Source organism: Pseudochaenichthys georgianus, chromosome 20 (assembly GCF_902827115.2).
Source record: "Pseudochaenichthys georgianus chromosome 20, fPseGeo1.2, whole genome shotgun sequence".
In the NCBI taxonomy this organism is placed as follows: Eukaryota; Metazoa; Chordata; class Actinopteri; order Perciformes; family Channichthyidae; genus Pseudochaenichthys; species Pseudochaenichthys georgianus.
This window is the reverse complement of record NC_047522.1, coordinates 11968601-11984289: the sequence shown is the minus strand read 5'-3', so window position 1 is coordinate 11984289 and position 15689 is coordinate 11968601. Positions and strand designations below refer to the sequence as shown.

Sequence of the window (15689 nt, the reverse complement as noted above, 5' to 3'; positions counted from 1 at the left end):
AGCAACACACGGAGTTAACTACATTATACAAACATGGGTTAAGGATTAGAGGTAACTGAGTTATTTATTTTGTTAAAGTTTCAGCTATTCTGTTTACAGTTCTGTCATCAGATTATTTAATACGATATGTTAAAACACTGTTGTTTCTTTTGATCTGAAATATTATTTATTTAATTTAAATTAAAAGCTATGTTAATTTTGTTCAAAATGTGTTTAGTTAATTTAATAATATATGTATTTTTGAATCAAGTATTCATCTTTATTGTCTTCATTGTTAGTTTCCACATGCCTAAAACAACCTCTTGCTAAATCTAAAAGTTGATGACTAAATAAGAGCGTTTGGGAAATTGTGCAAGGCATACAGTAATAGTCCGAATAGTCGATTAATCGTTTCATTAATCGATTATCAAATTAGTCGTTTGTTGCAGCCCTATTATGGTTTATGGGTGTCACTGATAAGAGAGGAGGCAGTTGCTTCCCTCTCCCCTCACAGCAGTACACAGGGAGGGGGGCTCCTGACTTAAGGAGAAATACATTGAGGCCCCAAAAAGGTGGTTATGTCATAGCCGAGAATAATATTTTGCAAGTCCTGCAGAGTAGGGGTCATGTCCTTTTTACACAAACATGGGAAGGTGTGTCTTATGCCATAGCCATAGAATATGTCTGGTCATGTCCAGTCCTGTACATCAGAGGCCATGCCCAGTTTCCACAAATATGGGTATGGAGGAGGTGTCTTTAGGTTTTTCTATCCTGTTTTTGAGCATAAAGACACTGGCACACACAGAGAGAGAGACAGAGATATTTTGCTCTCGGTAAGGTTCTCTCAAACTTGGTAAATATCTCTCGAATTTCTTTGTGAAATGTATTGATGTTTGTTGGAAGTTAGTACCCTGCCACCTGTGAGGAAAGGTCCTCCGAATTCATGCGGGACTAGTTGAAGTATACGAATGTGAATTGTGGAATGAATTGATGTTTGTTGAAAGTTAGTACCCTGCCACCTGTGAGGAAAGGTCCTCCGAATTCATGCGGGACTAGTTGAAGTATACGAATGTGAATTGTGGAATGATGTGGAATAAATTGAATTGTGGAATGAGTTGATGTTTGTTGAAAGTTAGTACCCTGCCACCTGTGAGGAAAGGTCCTCCGAATTCATGCGGGACTAGTTGAAGTATACGAATGTGAATTGTGGAATGATGTGAATTGTGGAATTAATTGAATTGTGGAATGAGTTGATGTTTGTTGAAAGTTAGTACCCTGCCACCTGTGAGGAAAGGTCCTCCAAATTCATGCAGGACTAGTTGAAGTATACGAATGTGGAAATGAGCAAATGAACTGATTTGTTGAATGAAAGTTTGAATGTGCTTTTTATTATCACCGGTCATTTATGAGGAAATGCCTCTAAATTCTATCGGGAGATTTAAATATCACAACATAATTTGGCTGTTGAAGTTACTGTGACGACCCCTCCACACTACGTGGGGTGCCGTCTATTTGTGTGTGCTTTGTGGGTGTTTACAGGTTCCGGTGGTGATGAGCCGCACCTGTCGGGGAGGAGATCTGCCTGATGAGCTACACCTGGGGAAAAGGTTCTAGGAGGAGCCCAGCCGGATACGTCTCTCTCACTCCTCTGGGCACTTTCTCTGCGCCAGTTTCGGGACCTGATGCTGGTGTCTATTTAGTTTGTTGTGTTTAAACAATAAACTATATTATTCTCGTCTTGCCTCCCTGCTTTATGTTAAAGCCCACGAGCCGAGTTGTCAATTTAGTGTAATAAATGTAAAACTGTGATTTAGGGTTGCATATTAGAACATGATCACAGCATGATATGTTTAGTATGATTATAATGTTGTAACGAGAGAAGGTAAAAACCATGTATACGTTTGGACCAATTTTTCTTCAAATAAACTGATCCCACCTTTTGGATTGGGACAACTTAAAAGACACCTGTGCTCTCCTCTCCTGCTTCAAAGGTAAGATTGCACACTGCCACACTCACACTTAGGTAGGGCCACACCTCATTACTTTACATTACATTACATGTCACTTGTTAGACGCTTTTATCCAAAGCGACTTACATACTCAATACTGTGGGCAATCACCACGGGAGCCATTTGGGGTGAAGTGTCTTGCCCAGGGACACAATGACATGCTGACTGCAGTGGGGTTTGAACCTGTGACCCCTGATCCAAACACCTACACACTATCCACTGTGCCACACATTACTGATATCAAAATCCTTCGGGATCGCTTAAACAGATTTAGCGGGTCATCTGAATTGAAACGGCAGTGAATTGAACCTGGTTCTTCAAGAGTTAATGGAGGTGAGATCTTGCTGACGTTGGTGGATCTGAGCCAAGCAGTACACTTACAGAGACTCAATAACTTCTGTTAGGTCAATTAGTAGGTCTGAGTAATTTGCCGGAATAAATTATCAGCCCTCCCAACTCCTACAAACACAAACAACTGAGAAGGGAATGGGTGGGGCAAGTTGTCAGTGCCTCATGTGGAAAAAAGAAAAGAAAGAGGAGTAGCTATTTACCATCCCATCATTCAAGGGTGGTTTTCACTATAAGTAATTTTTTTTTTTTGGACGGACACAATAATTTACATTTTTTTACTGTGTTCAATCTGAATTTACTTTAAAATAAAAACATCTGTATTGATTCTGACACTTCTACATTCAACACACAGGTGTAACCTTGCTTTGAGAAAAAATATTATTAATGTAACCCTTTTAGAAGGGAAGATATGGTCACTTGTTCTGGGAATGTCATTTTTGAGGGGTTAGTAGACTAAAAGCTTTAGGAATCCAAAGTACAACATATAATAAGTACCCTGTATCAAGATTGATGCAAAACAAGTGACATTTTACCTTTTTAGAGAGATTTAGCAACAAAAAAACACTTCTGGGGTCATTTGGATGGATTTTCCATATCTCTGGCCCCCCTTGGTCGATTTTGACGAATGAAATCTCTTTATAACTGCTAGAGCCAATGGAATCAAGGGGAAGTTCTACACACACCAACACATGAACAAATAAGGAGTGGGAGTGACGCGTGGCCAAAACCGGAAGCTGCATACCATTAGCAGCTACATGTTTTGCTCCGATTTTTACATAAAAATGGAATTTTGGATTATAAAGAATTGTTTCAAAGCCACAGATACACTATTAACCTATGGATCAACCGATTCAGCCGCGTTTTTTTCTTGTTTTAATGCCATTGAACACGTCTTTTGATCAGATTGACAGCTACGGTGAGACGATCTCCCGTAAAAGCTCCGTAAAGGTACGTGTTGTGATGTCTGTGTTTGCTTCCCCTGTCGCGAATTCGGATCGCTTAGTGATGATACTATACTTAAATAATCTGTTGAGTCTCAGCTTTAAATCGGATATATTGTATGGGCAGTTTCGATAAGTAATAAGGGTATCTTTATTTTGAATTCTGTGCTAAAGTGCGTTAGCATTTTTTCACTTAGTGCTAATTCAGAGGCTTGGTATTACCCTTGTGTTTTGTTTTGGTAAAAATTGTTCATATCTTCAGTTCGCTGAGATTCTTCCCGTTAATCTGGTGCTACATATTAATAGTTTCATAAATGTTAAGAAGCCCTGACACTGAAAAGAAACGGTGGGGGGGGGGGGGTTCCACTGGGGGGACCACCGTGCTTAAGAGGTTAAAAACTCTACTTAGATCTAATATAAATATGAGGTTAGTCCAAAAGGAAAAATTAAGTTATAACAAAGTAATAAATATTGTGCGGTCTTCAGAATGAATCATCTTATTACTTTGTGTGAATGTAAATATATATCTTAGACGGAAGCAATGTTTTTTACTTGACTCAAATTAAATTGTTGAGGTCAAAAAATCTATTTGGAATAAACTAAAACAATTAGCTGTAACATATTAACGAATTTGTCGGAAAAGTTGGAAAGTTGATCCAAAGTATCAATTTTTTCAGTGTACGTCAATGGTGAGATAGGCTACTGATGGTGTTCTCGATGGAAAAAATAACAGCAAGACTCCAGATGAAGTCAGATGTGTTTGTAATTAGATGGACTCCTGTAATCGATCATTTTGGGCTACAATTGTGAAAAGGTGCTGTAAAGATAAGGGTGGCCTTGAACAAAACTAATTCTTGTTTATTTTAATTTATTTGTGTGTTGCCGATTCAATATTCTCTCATTCCTCTTTGTTTGGATGTAATTTATAGGATACCATGATGTATAATTCTCTGTGTTTGCTGAACTGTAAGTAATTGTTTGCTTTTTTTATTTCAACAATGTAAAATCGATCTGCATATGGTTGAATGAACATAAAAGAAAGCTGCAGCTGATTCAGAACGCTGCTGCCCGTGTCCTCACAAACACTAAAAGAGTGGATCACATCAGTCCAGTACCGAAGTATTTACACTGGCTTCCAGTCTGCCAAATAATTGATTTTAAAGTACTATTGCTGGTTTTTAAAGCACTAAATGGTTTAGGAACAAATTATATTAATGATCTCCTGCAAAAATATGAACCATCCAGGAGTCTCAGGTCTTCTGGGACGGGTCTGCTCTCTGCAACAAGAGTCAGAACTAAACATGGAGAAGCAGCATTTAGTTTTTATGCCCGACCATCTGGAACTAACTGCCTGAATCCTGCAGGTCAGCTGTGTTATGATCACTGTAAAGATCGCAGAAAAGGTAGGACCCAAATGTCGGCTACAAAAACGGAAAAAAGGTCTTGAAACAAAAAGCGAGCTTTATTTAAAAGCAGGTAAACAAAACATGGCATAACTTGAAATGGTAGTACAGAAAACAACAACACAAAAACTGACCGTGAGAAACATGGAAGAAGACCGGAGAGAAAAACATGAAGTGTGACGTGACAGGAGGAGAAACAAACAATGAACCGACCGGGGAACACAGGAAGAGACAAGGCAGGGGAGGCAGAAACGCAAGGGTAACAGGTGAACACAATTAGACACACAATTAGACAATCAGACACACCAGGGAAACTAACGACAGGAAGGAAAACACAGGGAGAAGGACCAGACAAGAAACAAGGAGGAAAACATGAGACAGGGAGAACAGAACAGCAAAACAAACCCAAACCTAGACATACAAAACTAAAAACGTGACATAACATACAGATTGTGACAAGCTGCAACTGTTGATACTTTTAAATCGAGATTCAAAACTTATCTTTTTGACGCTGCATTTGGATGAGTTGTTCAAATTCAAACTGCAGTATGTACCTGTTGTGTTGATTTTATTATCTTTGCTTTTTAAATGCCTGTTTTTAAATGCCTTTTTATAATATGCTTCCACTTTATTTGTTCTTAAATGTCTTTTAGTTAAAACTTACCTTGTAAAAAACGTAATTCTTATACTGACTAGTTGCTGAGATTCACCACAAACCAATGTTACTATTCCTTTAAGCTGGAGTCTGCGATTCTGGAGAAACATTCTTGATATTTCAACTCAACATCCAAATAAATTCCTCCCTCTATATTTATGGTCCTTCTTACTCCCATTTCTTGTATCTTTATTTGCATGGCCTTGCTGAAATTGTGTTTCTCATAGGTTTGTACCCTAAAAAGTTTACCAATTTAACATTGAAATTGATTAAGTTAAGTGGTGAGGGTCTATACATCTTTTCTCAGAGCACCCAGATTTACTTTGAGTGCCCACATAAGTGCTTCATGTCGTAAACATCTATATTTTCAGAAAGACGCTGTGCTATTCCTGACGCGCCCTGCCCCAGCGCCCCGCCGTCCCGCCCCAGCATCCTGCCCCAGCCAAGCTTTTTTCAGTGTTATTATAAGACTCCTTTCAAGAGCAGAGCATGTCAATAGTCCATTCCTGTTATGTGTGAATGCAGCATAGCTACTTCAAGAATAGGTTGTTGCCTTGCAAGGTACACATAAAAAGTAGCTTCTTCACCACTAAGGTTGATTGACATGACTGACTGAAGTGAATAGAAATAAAGAGGCCAGGCTGCCATTTAACAGACACACGATACTTAGAGACCATCGAAGTTCCATACATTACATACATTCAAAGCCCTCAACAACCTTGCCCCCCCTACCTCTGTGACCTCATCCAACGACACACCCCCACCCGTCGCCTCAGGTCTGCTGAAGCTAACCTACTGCAGCCAATCAGGGCAAAGCTCCGGACCTAGGGTGACAGGGCCTTCGCTGCAGCCTCCCCCACACTCTGGAACTCCATCCCCAGCCACGTCAGATCTGCCAACAATCTCACATCATTCAAACAATCCCTCAAAACTCACCTTTTCACTCTTGCCTTCAACTCCTAATCCGCTAACCCCTCGCCCTTATTCCACCTAGCTTAGCACTTTTTACTTTTGTTGTTATTTTGTTTTAATTGCTTTGATCACCAGGAAAAGCGCTTTATAAATGTAATGCATTGTTATTATTATACATCTCAGAAAGCTGCATACGTCAAAATAAAGCCATGCGGTTTGGTTGGACTCACAGGTGCAGAAGCTTTCTTTATGGTTATGCTGGGAGTCGTTGCCCTCAGTGTTCCGTTGACGCCATGGTAGTACCTGAAGCAAACCTGGGTCTCACCTGAGAAGGATGAGATGAGAGGGAAAGAGAGTTATAAATGATGAAGAGAAAATGAAACGATAATTAGTTATCTTTTCACCACATTGTCATTTGGACCTTGATACAAAACAGGTTTTGGGGTTTAGATCTTTTTTTATTAGTATACATTTAAAGCTCACCTATTATGCTATATTTGAACAAAATATTATGGGGCCATATCTATACAAAACATGTCTCTGAAGTGTTTTGCTCAAAATACCAAACACATCACCCATTGTAGCATGCCTCATACCCCTCTATTCCAGCTCTGTTACAAAAGTGCTGATTCTGGGTCTGGCCCTTGTAATGTAACCCGGCTGTAACCAGGCTGCTGCTGCTGGCCCAGTCCTTTTTGAGCATCCGCATGCAAGCAGTGAGCTCTGTGAAGAGAAGGGTGTCTACCGGCAGAAACTCAGCTAAACACTGCCCTAATTAAACGCCAAATTATGTTCCAAACCAAATAAAGCACTATTTCTGAAACAGTATGGAGTTCAAACGATTTCTATCTCTCCGATTACCATAAGGACAGTTCCTTTTATATCCGGCTTCTTTACTCATATTCTCTCCAGTACAGCATTAGCTCTGAGTGTTAGTGATGCTTGCTAATGTAAATACAGACCATATTACTTCCAAAACATGTCGCGCATTGTTTCTGATACAGCACACAGCTTGACATGTTCTTTATTCAGTGTTTCCCACTAGAACATTGCCATTGTATGTATTATGTATATAACATCTTTACTCTAAGTCACTCTCGTAGACACTCTGCTGAATAAACAGACATACAGCTGCGGGAGGTGATTCAGCTAGGCAACTGTATATGGGGACGATAGGTTAGGCCGTTGCCAGGAGTTCAGTGTACTGTAAAAGCCCATATTTTAGTAATGGCGTGAAGTTCTCAGAAAATCTGGATCAGCTCCGCTGTACCCCTGTTTTTAGAGACCTGGGTAATGAGGAGTACCTCGGTTTGGGGGTCACGGTTCGGTACGGGTTCGGTACAACATGAAAAAGCAAAAAAAAAGTCCCAAATGCATAATTCCATGTTTCTTGTTATTTATTTTTGAACACTAGTGCAAGTTTCAGTAGAAAAATAAGGAACTTTAACATTTTGAATAATTAACTGTATTACACAGTTAAAAACAAACAGTACCACACACACTCAGATGGCCATATTATCTAATGACTGATGTCAAACAAAAAGGTTTCATCAAGCTGTAAAACTAAAAAGAATGTCTTGAAAATATTACAAAATAAATAATAAGAGTGTTTCAAGGGCGCATAGCCATTGAAATATATATGCCAATACAATAGCTTCCGTTATTAGGGCCCGAGCTCGAGAGTGCTAGGACCCAACGGCGTCATAGCACGAAGTGCAAGGATACCTATTGTTATTCGTGGTATTATTATTATTATATAATTACGGAATCCTTGTTTTCAGGCCTTTAGGATGCTGAAAAAGTTGTATAATTTTGCACGGACGCCATAACTGGTGAAAAATACCTTATTCTGGAGTCAATTGTACAACTTGCTCGCTAGCGCCACCTATACAAATCCCAATTCGGAATACATTTACAAAGTCGCACCGTAACTCCAAATGACCTGAAATTTTGCACACATATCCGGGTGGACCTGCTCTACATATAATCTCCTTGAACTCCTAAGCTCCGCCTACTTTATTTTTTTTAAATTAGCATAATTTACAAAACAGTTAAATATTCACATACATTTCAAATTTTTGTTTTACAACACCAAACTCAGTATACCTTATCGCTGGAGGGTCAGACACATTATCGTAGGGAATGAGCATGTTCAGTCGATAAATGTGGCCGTCAGTACTCTAAACGTGTTCGCAAAAAGGCGGGGCTTAGATAGAAATGCTCATAATTCATCAACAATGTACCAACAAAACACACATTTTGGTGGTAAGGTTCAGTCTGTATTGGGGAATAAGCACAAAAAGTAATATCCATTTTGAACTATAGGGGGCGCCAAAAACATGACAAATGTATAACTCATGAAATGATGGACGAAATCTTTTTTTTTTTTTTAGACATACTCGGGATGAGTATGGACTTATATTGAAAGTGTCACAACGAATAATAATTGTGGGCGTGGCCTGTACTTTTTTTTTTATGACGATGTGTTTCGGTACGCAAAACTTGGGACACGCATCACAGCCCACGACCTTTTCAAGAATGTATAAAAAAAATAAACTACTCGGATATAGTTATTCCGATATTCACGAAACGCTGTATACATATTTCTATTATGATTTCACACATATTTCAAATTGCCTTCCATTAGCTCCGCCCCCCAGAAAGTTGGCCATTTTTAAAAATGTGCGTTTTTCAGCCATTTTACGCACGTTCTTGCGAACTCCTCCTAGGGGAATGATCGGAAAAATTCCAATGCAGGACAGGTTTAGCCCCTATCCCATATGATACTTAATTGAGGGGCACATTTTTGAAAAATTACTCGTGGAGGTCGTAAGCTAACAGCGAATACACCATTTTTGACCATTTACATGTCGCAAATTACTCCAAACTACTCGGATATAGTTATTCTGATATTCACGAAACGCTGTATATATATTGCTATTATGATTGCACACATATTTCAAATTGGCTTTTATTAGCCCCGCCCCCCAGAAAGTCAGCCATTTTGAAAAATGTGCGTTTCTCATGCATTTTAAGCACATTTTAGCAAAGTCCTCCTAGGGAAATGTTCCAAAAAATTCCAATCCAGCACAAATTCTGCCCATATCCAATGTGATGCTAAATTGTGAAGAAATTAGTTGCTAGCTGAATCGAGGACCTCGTAAGCTAACGGAGAATATACCTTTTTGTACCATTTATATGTCAGATAAGCTACTGAAACCTGCCTGTCTGCCTCGCACATCAACGCTCACAAACACACAGACACACCTACACGTTCTACAACACACACCTACACGTTCTACAACAAACACAAACAGCTCCTAAAGCATATAATAAATATAAATATTAGGCTACAGCCCTTGTATTTATTAAGTGAAGCACCATATGGTTTCATGAAAAATCTCCTAAAGCCTACACATAAACACCCCCCCCCCTCCCCCACACACACACTTTCTCTGTCTATAAGTCTTACAGTTACATTGTTCAATCATGCTTTAGCAACCATGTCTTTATTCAACCCAGTCTCACGGCATTTCGTGTTCACCAACACGATTTTTAATCTATTGATTCGTGTTCACCATCACGATTTGCCCCTTTTTTTTTCATGTTGCACAGGACGATTTTAAAAGCAATGTATTTCTACTGGTAACGTGTTTCGTGCCTGCAGGCTGCAGCACGTCTTTTTCTCCGGTCTGGTTGTGGAAGACCGGAAGCTGTGTGGTTCATAAAAACATGTTCTTACTCAATATCAAGCCACAATTATTGCTTTTATTTTAAATCGTATAATTTCGGACTTTTGTTGCCGTCTGTGAGGAAAATAAATGGGGCTCAGAGCCTCAGGATACTGAAATCTGTATTTTTAAATATTTGTTTCCTTCTAATTTGTTATTCTTTTCAAAATAACACACTGTTATTTACTCACCAATAACACACAATTATCCTTGCTTTTATTTATTGGTTTAATTCCATAATCTCGGGCTTTGTTGGTGTCCGTCAGGAACTGAATTTCAAAATAAAGATAACCGGAAACAGACGTAGGCCTGTAAGGGACATTTCGAGCATCATTGCGATTGTCAACATTTCTGAGTTTAGGATGGCCAAAGACACTACACTACCCATAATCCCCAGCTATCGTTTAGGACTACAGTTCCCGTAAGGTTACGCAGAGCGTCAAACAGCTGTGTGAAATGGAACGAAACCACGCCAGTCTATCCAAAACTGGAATCGAACGCCCCCCCCAGAACTACACATGCTGGCTATTGTGTTTCGCAAAATGTTCTATGGGACGTCTCTACTGAACGTTTTCGTTTTTCCCACAATTAGAAGTTGCCATTATTAAACACATTGGTGTTATCAAATGTAAAACATATAATTAATAAATGGGTGAAAATCACTTGTGTCCATAATGCGCAGCATTATATTAATGCCGTATACCCACATGACAGCTCATTGCTACTTTGTAATTCTACTCCACTACAATTCAGAGGTTAACCTGGTATGTTTACTCCACTGCATTTATTTGAGTTACTTTGCAGATTCTGATTAATTATGTGAAATATATAAACAACCCTTAAATCAGACTTTAGTTACACCTGAGTAAAATTCAGGTAAGGTGATTGTCAAGTGCCAACAATCAGGAGAGATATTTGATAGTTGGTGCTTGAGAAGACTAAACATGTATCTGCAATTGACATGAATGGAAACAAGTAATAAAGTATATTCATTACTCGTTATTCTCTACTAATAGTTAATTAAAGACTGTATATTATGGCTATTTTGCACATCCCTTTCAAGATTTTCAAAGGTTTATTGACATATCATACACAACTACGGTGTAGTTATGCAATGAATGAAAAACTTGGGTCACAGGTTCCTCAACAGTGCATTACAAGACATCTATCAATATGTGTGTACCTCCACCATTAAACTGTCATATTCTGCACATTTCTTATTCTATCTACATACATAAGAGTATAATTAATGTGTATAATATCAGTTAAAATAAGTGCTTCAACATAGTTAACATTGCAGGAAAGCAATATATTAGACGTTAATTACTTTGTCAGGCTTAATATTTAATATGTAATGTTTAAATAAAGGTTAATCCGTTTTTCTGTTTTGCACCTCCTCCTATTAATATCTGTGTACATCCTGCACTAAACTGTTTTATTGTAGAGATAACTTATAGTATCTTCTTGATTTTTTATATTCTATATTTCTATATTTATACTTTCCCCCTATGAAAGTATGTACTCTTAATATTTTTTTAATCAAATATAACACATAAAACAATAATTCAATAACGTGCTTTAACCACTAGGAGGTACACACGAGGTGCACACAGCCATAATAACTTTGTATTATTAGTGTGTATGTACAACATCTGAAGATGTATAGTTTTATGCATGCTTTCACATCATTTTACAGCATATTTCTATACTATTTCAGACTCAGTATTTACATTCTTACATTCAAAGAAAATCAGTAATATCTTTGAAAACTACAGTCCTTTTCTCTCAGCTGTGCACCGTTATGGTGTAAATATAACCTATCTATGAATTAGATCAAATGTAAAAGTCAGCCGAATTAGTGTAGATACTGCAAGGAGACGTATTGTGTGAAGAGAAATTGAAGATGTTGTTTAATTGTTGATATATTTATGATCCACGTCAAGTATTCAGTTTCGGCGCCATTTCTTCCAGTTTTTCCAAAGGTCTTCTCATCAGGGCGCTATAAAGAAAGAAAGTTCTACGGCAGATCTGTAATATGTAATGCAGCCGAACCGTGTATTACAATGCCGTTATGTGATGACTTTCAAAGAGAAAAGCAAGAGCACTCGGAATTAGGTATTATTTTATACTTTTAAAATGTTTTCCGGATTTCATATAATATAAACACCAAATCCCAGCATGCATTGCGGCTAACACATCCAATCAACGAGCTTAAAACCATAGCTGAGGATCTTGGGTAATCGCTCGAAATGCCTACGTCTGTTTCCGGTTATATTTATTTTGAAATTCAGTTCCTGACGGACGCCAAAAAAGCCCGAGATTATGGAATTAAACCAATAAATAAAAGCAAGGATAATTGAGTGTTATTGGTGAGTAAATAAAAGTGTGTTATTTTGAAAAGAACAACAAATTAGAAGGAAAAAAAGATTTAAAAAATACAGATTTCAGTATCCTGAGGCTCTGAGCCCCATTTATTTTCCTCACAGACGACAACAAAAGTCCGAAATTATATGATTTAAAATAAAAGCAATAACTGTGGCTTGATATTGAGTAAGAACATGTTTTTATGAACCACACAGCTTCCGGTCTTCCACGACCCGACCGGAGAAAAAGACGTCCTGCAGCCTGCAGGCACGAAACACGTTACCAGTAGAAATACATTGCTTTTAAAATCGTCCTGTGCAACACGAAAAAAAGGGGCAAATCGTGATGGTGAACACGAATCAATAGATTAAAAATCGTGTTGATGAACACGAAATGCCGTGAGACTGGGTTGCTTTATTATGATCTCTTGTTTTCTCTGTGATTACCACAATTCTGGAGAAATGGATCTGCTGGGGAACGACCCTTACTTTGAAAAGTGCACGGCAAATCAGAAGGACAGAGCTGCCACCTGAGGTGCTGGATAAAGCAAGCCTGAACAGCGCTCAGGAACATCATCCACCCAAACCTCCACTGACTGCAGTACAGACGTATGAGCAGAGATGGGGTCGTTACTAAAAAAAAGTAATATATTACATATTACATATTACTTTAAAAAAAAGTAATATATTACACTACTTCGTTACTATCTACATAAAGTAATTAGTTACTTTACTCGTTACTTTACTCGTTACTTTACTCGCAGGGCCGGCCCGCCCCTCCCTACAGGCAGATCACGCAGACTGCTAAAGTTTCAAATGTTCTCTTTAGTTCAGTTTCCATCAGGATCCATAAGACTGATCCAGATAGCTCCTGAATGATCTGACCATGGCTGTCCTCTGTCTCCTGCTATCTGACCGTGGCTGTCCTCTGTCTCCTGCTATCTGACCGTGGCTGTCCTCTGTCTCCTGCTATCTGTATATTTTGCGCAGTCTATCTCTGCTCACGCTGTTGCGTCAGCGTGTTCTCCTGCGTGTTGGCCATGTGTTGCACTGGAGCCAGACTTCAGCCGAGCACGTACGAACTGCGCATGCGTGAGTGGCAATAACTCTCCTTACCAGCAGGCAGCGGTAGTGTGTATTCGTCATTCAAAACAAGCAACAACCGGAAAACAGAGAAGAAGAACTACGTGTGTGTGATATAAATAAACAACAGCTATGTGCGTTAGCTTCACCTAGCATGTGTTCTTTGCAGGTGTTTGTTGAGGTTTGATTATGACTGATTTTAGAAAGTAACGAAGTAACGCGTGTCGGGGCAATGTTAGTAACTGTAGTGTGATTACTGGATTATAAAAGTAGCGCGTTACACTACTCCGTTACCGACAAAGTCATATTATTACAGTAACGCGTTACAAAGTAACGCGTTACACCCAACTCTGCGTATGAGTGTAGACGTGTAGAGCTCATCACTGCTGTCACTTCAGCCTTACATACTTTTACTTATAATTAAAACATTACATCTGTGTGCCATATAGTACTTGTCATTTTGCATATACTGTATATACTTATTACATTGCATTGTCTTTATTTGAAATACTGTCTACACTTAATCTACAACTTCTCTCATATTATTGAATCTACATTGTGGTTGTTATATATTTATCTGTTATCTTGCACTTCTTTGCGTCTTAGGTTTACATTTTAATTGTTGCTGTGACGGACTGCGGAGCTGAGCAAAACACACACTAACAGTTAGACCAAACACACTTAGCTATTCCATCTACCTCTGGAACTAGCTAAACTAGTTATAAATATGTTTATTCTTCACTGTCGGCATATCGCTACCTGGTTGATGCAGGAAAAATGGTACCAACGCAGTTGGCGCACATGCCTAAGATTTCCTGGTCAGAAACAAAGGAACGCAAAGTCAGGTAAACAATTTAGAGGGATGACAAACGGCTCATTTCGGAGGACTGAGGGGGGGGACCAGCAACCCTCCCCGACAGGCGCACGGACGCGAGGGCCCGCTCATCACTGCGCGCACAAGTGCGACCGCAGTTTTAATTTATTTTGGTCTCTCTGCTTTCATGTCTATTGGTTTATTCAACACACTCACTCCATAATCGTCCAGGAGCGACGTTTGGTCAGTGTCCGTGGCGTGCAGTTGTGACGCTCCTAGGCTCCTTCAGCTTCATAAAGGGACGCAAATAGCTATCAACTGCAATGTATTCCCATCTGCGGCGGGATTTGACGCTCATGGAAGCACGGCATTCGTTTGTGTCGGCTGCCCTTAAAGGCAACATGAGCGTCCATTCTCATTGGATAACGGAGAATTGTACACCCGGAAGTAAGTATTCCCCTTACTGTCGATTGATTTTACAGTGATATCTGCACTACTCATCGACTAAAAAACACCAGATTATCCTTGTTAATTACACAACATTGATTGGTTTAAATTGTGTGCAATGCTTTTGTATTTTTCCCCTTCGATTCGGAGAAACAAATATTTTTTCGGAGTAAAGGATGGCAGAAGACATTACACTACCCAGAATCCCCAGCTATCGTTTGGACTACACCGTGTGCTCTGTTTGACAAACCCCGTTTTTTTTCACCATTCATTCCAATAGGCTTGTTTGAGACGCGTTGCAGCTCGCCTCGAAAGTAGACGAGAATAGCCGATCGCAGCCAGGGGAGGTCTCAAAAAACTCGCCTGAAATCGGACAGCTCGGAGTCGGCTTCGTCTTCTTCTCTCGGTTTTTTGGCGGATTGCAAACAACTTTAAGGTGCATACTGCCACCTCCGGAGTCGGCTCAACTCGGTTTGCATTTATAAAGAATTCACACATGTGTTTAATCGTTAATGTCAGATATGTACTAAGTAAATACATTTGTTCCTGCTCAAGATTAGATTCAACTTTATTGTTATTGCACATATTACAGGTACTGAGACAACGAAATGCAGTTTAGCTTCCAACCAGGTGCAACAAGCAGTAAAGTGAAAAGTAATGTACACAATAGACAGAATAAAATATAGAATGAATTGAATGATGAATAAACAGTGAGGGGTATGAATACACTAGATATCAGCCTGTGAGCAGTATGAACAGTGTGTATGAATATGCTAAGATATATAAAGTATGAAAACGGTAAGATATTAATTTCATGATGATAAACATTGTGGAACAATGATGAAAAATGGGAATGGATGTGGTGACGTAAAACTGACACAAAACAACAACAAACTTTTGCCGAGCCAATTGGAGAGTTTCATCACCAGCACGTGGTAAAAACCACCAATGAGCGCTCTGCTCGAGATACCAGCGAGTTGTTTCTCATCAAGCATTTCGCT

At 39.1% G+C, this 15689-nt stretch overlaps 1 protein-coding gene across 1 annotated transcript in view; it reads right to left on the bottom strand.

The window, feature by feature from the left end:
* LOC117466050 (E3 ubiquitin-protein ligase HECW1-like) overlaps window positions 1-15689 on the bottom strand; it is a 181245-nt gene that overhangs the window by 87150 nt on the left and 78406 nt on the right. The window contains exon 4 of the mRNA XM_034109176.2: window positions 6481-6575. Within this exon, the coding sequence (XP_033965067.2) occupies window positions 6481-6575 (95 nt within the window). The remainder of the gene's footprint in view (window positions 1-6480; window positions 6576-15689) is intronic.